General features: G+C 33.6%; 3 protein-coding genes across 3 annotated transcripts in view; 2 read left to right on the top strand and 1 right to left on the bottom strand.

Moving 5' to 3' along the window:
* LOC149480742 (atlastin-like) overlaps window positions 1-3734 on the top strand; it is a 26816-nt gene extending 23082 nt beyond the window's left edge. The window contains exons 8-11 of the mRNA XM_089706585.1: window positions 708-929; window positions 1803-2017; window positions 2884-2950; window positions 3155-3734. Of these exons, the coding sequence (XP_089562711.1) occupies window positions 708-929; window positions 1803-2017; window positions 2884-2950; window positions 3155-3232 (582 nt within the window). The 3' untranslated portion in view covers window positions 3233-3734. The remainder of the gene's footprint in view (window positions 1-707; window positions 930-1802; window positions 2018-2883; window positions 2951-3154) is intronic.
* On the bottom strand, window positions 3728-5941 carry Bdbt (Bride of doubletime). Its single transcript, XM_089706586.1, has 2 exons — window positions 5247-5941; window positions 3728-4925 (listed from the first exon to the last, which is right to left on the bottom strand). The coding sequence occupies exons 1-2, from the start codon at window positions 5817-5819 to the stop codon at window positions 4626-4628; spliced, it is 873 nt and encodes a 290-aa protein (XP_089562712.1). The 5' UTR covers window positions 5820-5941; the 3' UTR covers window positions 3728-4625.
* Window positions 5942-6222: 281 nt separating this feature from the next.
* LOC149480744 (uncharacterized) lies at window positions 6223-10519 on the top strand. Its single transcript, XM_089706449.1, has 7 exons — window positions 6223-6416; window positions 6897-6992; window positions 7260-7428; window positions 7888-8617; window positions 8943-9477; window positions 9731-9836; window positions 10179-10519. The coding sequence occupies exons 2-7, from the start codon at window positions 6902-6904 to the stop codon at window positions 10402-10404; spliced, it is 1857 nt and encodes a 618-aa protein (XP_089562575.1). The 5' UTR covers window positions 6223-6416; window positions 6897-6901; the 3' UTR covers window positions 10405-10519.
* Window positions 10520-11693: the final 1174 nt, after the last annotated feature.

The raw sequence follows: 11693 nt of genomic DNA on the forward strand, positions 1-11693 counted from the left end.
ATTGATTAAAAGGAATGAGTTATGTATTTACAAGCTAAATTAATATGTATCGATTGTTATTGAAACTAAATTACTTTATATAAAAATTAGAAGAAGATAAGAAATTATTGTAAACACATTAATTTTGAAGTTATTTCTTTGTATTACTTTACAAAACGTTTTGAAGGTTATGCTGAGAATTGTTTAAGTTTTAATTGTTTGAAGATCTAATGTATGAAGTAAAAATGTTTATATTTACCTAAAGTTAATGTAAGATTTTGCATAATATTTTGTTACTTTTTTCAATATGATAAATTGTGAAAACTTAATGTATTCCTGCCAAAACATAACATAATATTGTATAGCTATGTACAATCAAGTTATTAAGTAGTTAAGGATTATAGTTTTACAGTTATACAGTCCACTGTACTCAATCATAATTGTTAAGTTAAAGTTTTGTTATTTAAATGCTATCGTTTATTTTTGTTAATGAATTTAAGTTGAAAACAATATGTTTTGGTGGGCGGTATGTCCGATTGAATTGTCATTTTTAGTCGTAATTAAAGTATCATACAAGCAAGACGTATTTTTCTTTATAAAATCATCATTCAGTATATCGCAATCTAAATTGAACCCTAGTGACCGAACAACGATTGAAAAGTGCTTCTGGAAGAAGTCTCATTGAATAAAAAAATGTTTGAGTTTGAGTTTAAATAAAAAATACACAGGCAACAGCAGAAGCGAACAACCTATCCGCTGTATCTGACGCTCGTGACGTTTACGAAACGTTAATGGAAGAAGTGGTTGGTGGGAACCAGCCCTACATGGACCCCACCAGGCTGGAGGAACAGCACCAACGAGCAAAGAACAAGGCTCTACATGCCTTCCATAGTAAGCGGAAAATGGGGGGAGACGACCTTGAAGCTACGTATATGGAGAAGTTGACTAAGGTAATCTTTATAAGCAATTTTCATTCATTTTTTGTACAAAAAATCTAATATTTAGAATATTTTATGTGACAAAATCTTTGACCACATAACTTATTATATGTATAAAATAACTAATTTATTTATATTTTATTTATAGCATGTATTATTATATCTCTTCACTAAACACACATCCGCTAGGACTATAATATGTGTTTTACGAACACGTAGCTTATGAATTCACGCATCGATAGGTACTTAATTTAATAAGATTAGATGGCTAATTAAGTTAGTTTAGCTAAACAATGTAGGTAAATATCTGTAATATGAAGTATGGAAAAATTTGAAACTAAAGGTCGATATCAAAAACAATGCATTAAATTCCTTTTAGACATCATGTTTCATAGTAAAATGCACTTACGCACCATGAAGTACCTAACTTCATACCTAGACCAAAATATTGTAAGTTTTATCTTTCAAAACGTCAAGATTCAATTCCCAAACTACAAAAACAAAAAAAAACTTTCATAATTATTATTATAAGTCACGTAAAATAAAAATGAAATTAAAAACAAAAAATACCAATTTTTAATCCCATAAAATCAATCTGTGCTTCGTGTTTTTTTTTGTAATTGTTCTGTATGTTATTATGATTTTCAGTTGTAACATATGGGCGTATTCAGAAAGAAAGCTTGAAACTTATAAGCGCTTATCGGCGCTTGTCAGCGCTGGTAACCCGCGCAGGAAAATATATGAACATGACAAGCGCCGATAAGCGCTTATAAGTTTCAAGCTTTCTTTCTGAATACGCCCTATGCTATTATTGTGAATAAATGTTTGTCTATGTCTAATTAAAAACAAAACATAACAATTTTTAATACCTCTACATAAATCCAGGAGCTAGAAGAGAACTACGAGCAATACCGCGCGCACAACGAAGGCAAGAACCTGTTCCGCATGGTCGGCACGCCCACGCTGCTCGCCGCGCTGGCGCTGCTCGGCTTCCTGCTCAGCTTCGTGGGCTCCACGCTGGGGGTGCAGACCGTGGTCGCGTTGGGACAGATCATCGCGGTGGGGGCGCTTGTGCTGCTCGGTTTTTGGACTTATACCAGGTACGTCGCATTTTGACGTGACAACGTCTTATAATTCGATATAGCCGCCTGCACGCACGAAAAAACATGACTCATGCGGCGTTACCTCGCTCTGAGGCGTTCCATGTAAGGCTTGAAGTGCGAGCGAGAGGGCGGAACGAGCGACAAAGAAGCACAATCGGACGTTGACACGTTCAATTACTAACGTCAGTAAACCGAATTTACAGACAACCAATTTTTTTTAATTACAAATATGTATACTTCAATGTTAATACAACTTCTTTAGGCGCGTTGAGGGTAAAATTTCAAGGTCGCGTCATGACAATATCGACACGGTAAGGAGACGTTTTCGGTATCTTTGAACTAAGAAGTTTCACTTCTGAAACGTGTGCTCGGCACACAAGCTCTTTTTTGATACCTAAAGATTATTAAGTTTCGATGAAAAGTATTATTAGTAGTTTTAGTATTAAGTACGACTGTATGTATAAAATAAATTATTAAAAGAATACGAACTCACGTTATTTAAACCTTACTTTCCTCGGCCATCGCGTTATTACGGCCATTCTATTTAAATAGTACATAGTTAAAATATTATACATTTAAATCTTTTTCGGTGCAACTTTCACTTTTATAATACACTAGCGGTCCGCCCCGGCTTCGCCTGTGGTACATATTTCGCAATAAGAGGTAGCCTATGTTCTTTCTCAGGGTCTAAAGATTATCTGTGCCAAATTTCATCAAAATCGGTCCAGTAGTTTATGCGTGAAAACCATACATACATACATACAAACCTTATATATAGATATATTAAATCGACGTTAGTCGTGGTCTTGCGCCAATGTCTATTATAATTGTCTCTTTTTACATTGTATTGTTTTCATTTTCAGAGCCAGCGGCAACATGCGGGATGTTGGTCAACAAATCGATCGAGTAGCAGACGTTATCCGAACTCATGTAAGTTACAACTTCATCATAAATCGTTCATCTTATTAACTCTCCACTTATTTATTTTATCAAAAGCAAAACGTCATCTACCGTCATTCCGTTTAAATTCATCTTTTTCTTTTATGTTCGTAGACGAAACCGATTCTTTTCGAGTAAAAAAAAATACAAAATCAACATTTATTCAGCCCTAAGAATTATTTTTGTTTGTTACAGCTAACGCGGCAACTCGTTGGCGCTGCTACAAATCAACTGGCGCCATCTTTGGGACTTTCTAGAGATAAACAAGCGTAGAAATATTATTTATGGAACATTCTAGTCTCGTTGATCGCCATTTTGTTAATACCTTCCTAAATTTGAATCTCTTTTGAGCTAGAATAGCAATTTATCGAAACACGTCTTTTGAAGGTGTTGTTTCAAAAAACCACAAATTGGAAATGGAATTTATGTATTTTGTATGATGACAATAATTTTGTTAAAAATAATTGTGAGATTTATTAATGTTGTATAACTACCTACATATTATTATACTGTCACAAATTTTTAACTTTAAAATAAAATGCCACCGCATATTTTATAAAACCGTAAATACCTACTATTAGAATTCTACCTACCTGTAATTTTACTCCATAAGCATGGAATACAATACAATGTAAATTATTACAATTTTCCCTTTTATAGTTATAAGCCAATGTTGTTATTATTTTTTATACTTCCATTTTTATAAAAAAAAAATATAAAAAGTACATAAATATATTTTATCATACTGTGGGAATTGAATAAAATGTTATTTAAATTCATTGACTTTTATTCCGTACATTTTCAGCCACACTTATTTTATACACAGTGTCCGACATAAAGAGTGTCAAAAAGTTCAGACTTATTTTACTTATATTAGTGATATGATTAGAAAATAAAGAACATTAACTCATTTCCAGATTGTTTTTGGAGACATTAATTATATAATCTATGGTTATACCCCATGGATACCCCATTTATCATGAACAGGAATGTAGAATTCTACATTCCTGTCTTTCTACGTTTATTTTATTATGGAGGAAGAAATCCATAAGAACATACATGCGTGTAAACACATACTATAATAGTACAGTTCCTAATATAACTATAAATATATACTTATCATTAAAAAGTTAATGATATTTATTATTTATCATTAACTTTAAGTAAAAAAATGCATTCAGGATTTATAGATATGAATATATTATGGCCATATGAGATTATTTTATAAATTTTCATAAAATAATTTTATATTCAGAAATTTCACAAAACATCATCTATTATGAAACCTAAAAACTAAACAACAGATAAAACATTATATCATTTTTTGTACAAAAAATACAAACAATATTTAATTTAATATTACATAAATGAATTGCACACAAAAATGCATCGGTCTTACAATACCTATTTAAAAAGTCTTCCTCACAGACAGGATTCCACATTGTTTGTACAAACATTATAATCACTTAAAATGGCTCATACACAAAGATATTTACAAAATACCCTCGCTAATGTACAAAACATAAAGAACTCAATCTCTCTAAATCTAATCAATTCAATCATCTGATATATTTATTTTCTTCTTAAAAAATTTCTCATTTAAGCATTTGAATGCTATAAAACTTTTAAAATAATACAATACATACAAATTTAGGCACAAAACACATTACAGATTAAACATTCTCCTTACCATTCTATTATAGTCTGCTTTAATTCCGTTAATTATCGGGTTAAGTTGTTCCGCTCTTGCTTGAGCATCTCTGTCATCAGGATTAACAGATAATACAAACTGTATGTCTGCCCAAGCATCCTCATACAACTTAAGACCTGTGTTAGCGACACATCGCCTGTATCTTGACTTTAAGTTCTGTGGATCATGGTCTAGAGCTTTATCACATAATTCTTTGGCTGCTTCAAACTCCTCGAATTGTAATTGGCAGTGCGCTAAATTGTTGTAGAGCTTTACCTGAAAATTAATATAAGTGTCTATTAAAAATCATCTTTTTATAAATATTAAGTTAATTACAGTTTTCAAATGAAACATGCATTGTATTTTATGCATTACTAAGCTCTGCATCTTGCAGTTTCATCCGCGTGGCTCCACTCCTGTTGGTCTTAAGTGTGATGATAAGACAAGGCCTATAGCCTTCTTAGATGAGCTATCAAACACCAAAAGAATTTTTGCAAATCAGACCAGTAGTTCCTGTGATTAGCGTGTTCAAACAAACAAACTCTTCAGCTTTATAATATTAGTATAGATTTATAAATTTGAAAGGAAATAGAGTACCTTAACATCAATCAGTTCCTTTACTTGGTCCTCCTCAATATCCTTTTCACCAATAGGTTCTATAGCAACAATCATCTTCAACCCTTTGCTAAACCTGCGGAACGCGTCTGCAATCCTTCCTGCCCTCACTAACGACACTCCTTTATCCTTATGATGTAAAGCTGACTCGTACAAGCGATTCCAACTCCAATCACTGATTAACTGCTCTTCTGTGACCTCTAATAAATGTATCTGGCAAGTTATTTCTTTAACAAGTTTGCCGTTTTTATCTTTATACATCATATTGGCGGTACAAATCTCGCCACAACACATTTGCTGTAAAATCAGTTCAACATCTTTGTCTAGGAAGAAATCGGTGTCTCCGATTATGACGGTCCCATCGAAGTCAGGACCGAATATAACGCTTTCTGGTTCTATTGTGCATGGGCCATCGTCATTTGTACATTTTACATCGCTCACTGTAAATTTACATCGAGAATCTTCGTATGGAACGATAGTGTAATCGCCGGGTGTGATGATTGTTTTACAAATTTCTCTGTCCTGCCGCGTACTTACGATCGTTTCTACGTCCATTTTTACGGTGAAGCCTTCAAATACCTTTTATGAATAAATGATCGGTTAACAGGTAATATATTTTTAAAAACTTTGTATTGTAATATACATGAACTCTTTAATGCGTATTGCACGCGTATTGTTGTGACATCTATGTCAACGTCAAATGTCTTATGTCAATAGTGAAAGAACTGCTTATTGATTTTCGGCGTTTTCAAAATACGCAAAGAATTTGAAAATAAAAGTTATGGGGAATGAATCATTATTCGTTTAGAATATGAATTATTTATTATTTTATGCGTGAAATAAGCTCAGTTACAAAGCAGATCTATAAATTTTATCTAGTATCAATTTATTCACAAAATTGACTATTGAACGCTCAATTGAACGCTGCCATAAACAGAATATTAAAAAAAAGGAGAACATCAGCTGTTTTGTTTTGTTAAAATGACAGTAATAATTTTTGAGTCTCGATTCAAATTTTATTTTTCTTTTAAATATTTTAGCTAGTTATAAATAAAATTAATATGTTGAATTACTATGCACACTAAGTTGGTGTTATAACAGCCTTTGTTTATTGTAAAGAGTATTATATAAAACTACTATTATCTCTGCCAGGTAAATAATTGGAACATAATTAATATAAAATACTTGTGCAAAGGGAATAATTACAATATCTTCTGTTGCTAAATATAATAAGAAAATTTTACGTTAAATGCTATTTGCTTGCTATGACGCAATATTGTCTGGCATATATTTTATTCGATTTTATTAGATATTATTATTAACTATAACCTAGAAAAAAATATTATTTTAATGACTAAAATTGATACATTAAAGACTTTGTACATACTTCTAAGCAGTATTTGATTCAGTTTTATAATATAATGTAATCTCAAGAAAATATTACTCAAAATACTAGAAAATAATTTGTTATATCTTTTTACAAAAAGACATCCAAACATATTTGTTTTATTTCTGTCTTCACTCTTGATACACCCATTCAATGGTTCGGAAATAGTTTCTACAGTGAGCAATAAATAATTTATTTTGTATAAAATTTCGAAAATACTTTTTAATAATTATAAATTATTTTAGGTAAGATGACGTTACTTTTGAAAAGCGTGTGGAGGAACGTCCTCAGGAACCGGCCTCTCAGCAATTCTACAATACGTTCAAGTCTCTCTTCTAGCAGTTAGTATAGATTATTCTACTTTATCTATAAATAAACATGCATTTTATCACACTATTTCCACATAAGAGTTTGATTTTCACTTTGCATGCATATTCCATTGCTCATTTCCATTCTTCTTTCTCTTTTACTCCCCAATTTAAGTATATTTTTCAAAGTACCTTTATATCTTTTGTTCTTGAAAGTTCCTACCATCAATGAAAAATCAATATTAGAAATAAGAAAAATAAACATCTAAACTTTCTACAAACCTTCAAATATGTTTTCAGTATCAGAGCTAACAATAACCAGACCAACGGATGTTCTGATGAACAGCATCAAGTCGGCGCCCAGCACTGCGGAGGTGCTGGCGGCCGTGCAAAATAACTTGGGCTCCCTGACACACAGGCACATGCTGCAAGCTCTACGCACATTGTTTGAGCTACAGAGGTCTAGCAGGTACATTGAGCTCTTCTTTTTTTTAATTTCTCTTGTCACTCGTGATGATCATCAGCACAGTGTTGTTCCCACAAATTTTTCTGAAGTGGTACAACCAATTTTCCACGGGGCAAAGCTTAGGTGCAGCTGCTGCTCATGTATACATTTTTAACTTGCATACACACACAATTGTATTCGCCATTCGCCTCATAACTAGACGTAACATTCTTATACGAGTGTTGTCGCGAACAACTGTTAACAAATTCGTAAGTAGTACGCTAAGGTCTTTGATTACGTCCGAAAAACTGCTCACACAAATCTCAAGACGAATAGGGAATGGACTGTTTACATTTGCATCTTCATTATTCGCTTTGTTTTTTCGCTCGCTATACGCAGGAATGTATAAACTATAAATTAATATGCACTATGAGAAATTTATTTATAATATGATTTAAGATAAGTTTAAATTATTTGTTACAGGAATGATCCAGAAGCGCTCATAAAGGACCCAGGTTTCAGTCTCTTATGTCAAAACTTCAAAAAACATGTTCGCTCGCTAGAAGTCGGCGAAACGATTGAGGCTTTAAAAGTGCTCTCTTACCTCCGCGTACCCGTTGACTCACTGATCGTACAAACTCTCTTACAATTAGTTCGGTACAACATCAACATGCTAAACATCCGACAAATTATGTTCCTAGACTTTCTTCTGTCGCGTTTCGACACCAAGAATCATTTAGTTGATGCGCTCAAACTAGCACTACCTCTAGCTTTCCAAATACACCTTCCTTTGGAGCTGGACCACGATGATCTTCCTCTATTACGAGATATGCTTATGTACGCGTGTTCGCACGACTTACCTGATAGATGCATCAACAATATTGTCACGGGACTGCTTCTGCACGATCAGGCGATCGATGCCCAAATAGCTAGGTCGATCATATGGTCACTATGTGACGTAAATTGCACGGAAAAGGCCTTCCCAACTAGGGTCCAGCTGCTCCACATTTGCTGTGACATTTTAACGAAGCGCATCAATAATTTATCGTATGAAGACGTTTTGAGAACTGCGGCGAGGTTGAAGGGCAGGATTCTCGAGAAACATCCGGAGTATTATCACCAGGAGCTGATGGATGCGATAGCTGGATATGTGATCAATAATAACGTGCCGTTTGAAAAAGGACTGCTTGTGGCTAGGGTGCTGTCTAGGATCGTGAGTTTGTATTGTATTTTTTTACGATCTGTTTGCAGAGGACATAGCTTATGATAAAATTTCGTTAGGTTAATTATTAAATGTTTCAACTAGCTTATTGGTACTTGGCGGCCTTGTCTCCGCAATGTTTTCCATTATACATATATAGATAGGTGATATGGTTAATAATGGGCAAATAAATTGGAAAACCGATTATCTTTTCACACACCACTTTTGTCGAGCTGCTGACATTTAAGAGGCAAAGCCTCAACTACACGGAGTTTTGCTTTATAAAAATATATCTACCTTAAATTCTTGACATTAATCCTGAAATTGCAAATTCCAGGCGCACACGCATCTAGGACTCATCCAGTACCTATGCGAGGAAGCTGCGTCCAACCCAGATACGTTATCAAACGCGCGCACAAACATCCTCTTCGGCTTCATTAACTGCCTTTCCAACAACAATTTCACGCCAGAAGGGATTCTATGGGATGAAATTCGCAAACAAATATCCCAGAATCCTATCCTGAATGCTAATACTACAGCATTACCGTGGACAAAAGTGTGTCTAGAGCTTGCATCCTTGGGCTATTACGATGACAAATTGCTGAGCAAAGTGTTCTCAGAGGATTTCATTGCGAAGTATTTGTCCAGGGAGAACAATAACTTGGATTACCTGCAGCTGCTGACTCTCCATGAGGCAGTGAGAGCATTTCACAGCGATGAATACAGCTTGCCGAGCGATGTGCTGGAAAAAGCAAAGAATTCTTACCCAGTACATGCGATAAATGAAGAATTGGAGAAATACCTGGTGAAAGGATTGGGCGGACAGGAGTATGTCGTGAGGAATGTCACGTTACCTAGCGGTATTATTGCTGGTGAGAGTGTTGTTATTCTTATTATTCTTAAATAAATAACTATATAAATGTACACAACATTTGAAATGTGTATCCACTTCTCAAGACCAGTATTAAGTTGACTAAAATTCCTATGTTATCACAATTCATATTTCCAAAGTTTGGTTGATCTTTCTCTAAAATCCGATGCTAAAGCCTTAATAGTAATTAAAATAAGTTTCGTCGGTTTTTGAAGGAACAATATTTCCAGAATTAACAAATATATTTCTTTCAGATGTAGTTATATGCTTGAAGAATGGCTGCCTTGTAAAACTACCCGCACTAAGTAGCAATTTAAAAGTACCATTAGAAAACCTAAACATACCACCAGGAGCTATTACGTAAGAAAAATATTATTACGACTTATTAAACATTTTTATTCAAAAAAGATCGTGTGTGCGAAAACACTTGTCAAAAGTGAAACTACTTTGCCAAGATTCAAAGATACCAAAATGGTCGCCTTACTCCATGTTGTTACGGTATTGCCATGACGCGACCTTGAAATTGTACTCTCAACGCGCTTAAAGAAGTTTCACTTCAAAAATAACTGCTTAATCATAACTAAAATTTACCTAAGCATAAAAGAGCTGTAGATCATTTTTTTGTTTCCTTAAACGTTTACACTAAGTTCATTCACAAGAAAATTTCATCTAAATAATAATTAATACATATTTAAATTTCAGGTTATGCATCATGAACTTCAACTATGGCTGTTTCTCAATGAACAGCAATCGACTGCGCGGCCCGTTCCGTCTCGTAGTTGATATTTTAGAGAAACAAGGCTATATTACAGTCGCGTTCAATGTAAATGAATGGATGAACGCACCGATGCACGAACGCATCCCATACATAATGAGAGAAATAAACTATAGATGCGGGGAAATCGGCATGAAACTGTCAGCCACTTGAAAATGTAATTGACATACCTTTTTTGGGGAAACAATTAAATTTTAGTGAAGAACTGTTGATGGAATTAAGTTTTATAGTTGTTTTTAGATTGAGTAAAATGTTGAAGTGGACAGAGTTTTTTTTTTTCATTTATCTAGAATTTTACGTGATTTTACTACGAAATTAAATCACCTATAACGATTAAATAATTGCAATTGATATTTGGGTTTTATGGCATTCAAATGCTTATAAATTTATATGTATAAAGGTTGTGTTCCATCGTCACAATATTGCGGGTTCGAGTCAAGCGCGGATCCAGGGGGGGGGTCACGGGGTCATGACCCCCCCCTGGGCTAGGTCCACGACCTAAGTGGACCACTAATCTAATATTAACTTTTTTAAATTAACAAATTAATACTGTTCAATATGATGTTTTTATTGAATTTTGAGACATAAAAGTAATATAGAACAATGAAATCAATTACAAACGGTAACGGAAGAGAATATATATAACAAAAATTATAGAAAAAGTTTATTAGGATCAACCTATGGTCGTAATTTAAGGACAAATAACAGGTTTTTCGATTAAAAAAAAAAATAATAAAAAAAGTGTGATGGTAAAGTTGTATGTACTTAATTAATTTTTTTTCTACAACTTTTGCTGTTACACTTTTCATACAAAACCTCAAATATCGAAATATCCCAGTTCGTGGATAAGACATAAAATAGCAAAATTTTTTTTCGAACGAACAATAGAAAATACAGTCAAATTACAACAAAAAATCGGCCAAGTGCGCGTCGGACTCTCGCACCGAGGACTCCGAGCAAACATATTTTTTCATTATGTTGTATCTTACAATTTTGTTTAAAGGATTTTTTTCTTTATCTGTGCTTGTAAGTGCTTAAAGTCGTTGCTTTTAACCAAATTTCAAGACTGTGTTCACGGGAAGTACCTTGTAGGTTTTGATTGATGATTCCCTTGCAAGTAGTTGCGAATTACAGAATATGCGGCTCTAATTGCTTATTCTTCAGATTGCGTTGACATAGAATTTGAATTAAATAAAAGATTTAAGTTATTATAGACCTGAGTTCTGATGTGAATATCAATTAAATACATGTAGACGTTCATGAGTTAAGGGATTGTAAGTTTAAAATTATTTAAAAAATATATTTTTATTTAATTTAATTTAATAATTAGGGTTTTCGCAATTATTACTACATCTGTGCTATAACACGATACTTTTTACTCAATTTCAAGACTGTGTTTACGGGACAGGGTGCTCCCTGCAGGTATTGATTCCCTTGCTAAT

The sequence above is a fragment of the Colias philodice genome, chromosome 18 (genome assembly GCF_061535455.1).
Source record: "Colias philodice isolate Cphi_HAF_F1 chromosome 18, ilColPhil1 Martin Lab GWU primary, whole genome shotgun sequence".
In the NCBI taxonomy this organism is placed as follows: Eukaryota; Metazoa; Arthropoda; class Insecta; order Lepidoptera; family Pieridae; genus Colias; species Colias philodice.

Coding starts and splice junctions, on each gene's coding strand:
- Bdbt (XM_089706586.1), bottom strand. CDS start 5,819: ATGGACGTAGAAACGATCGTAAGTACGCGGCAGGACAGAGAAATTTGT. Junction 4,926..5,246: donor AGGAACTGATTGATGTTAAG/GTACTCTATTTC, acceptor ATTAATTTTCAG/GTAAAGCTCTACAACAATTT.
- LOC149480744 (XM_089706449.1), top strand. CDS start 6,902: ATGACGTTACTTTTGAAAAGCGTGTGGAGGAACGTCCTCAGGAACCGG. Junction 7,429..7,887: donor GAGCTACAGAGGTCTAGCAG/GTACATTGAGCT, acceptor TATTTGTTACAG/GAATGATCCAGAAGCGCTCA. Junction 9,478..9,730: donor ACCTAGCGGTATTATTGCTG/GTGAGAGTGTTG, acceptor TATTTCTTTCAG/ATGTAGTTATATGCTTGAAG.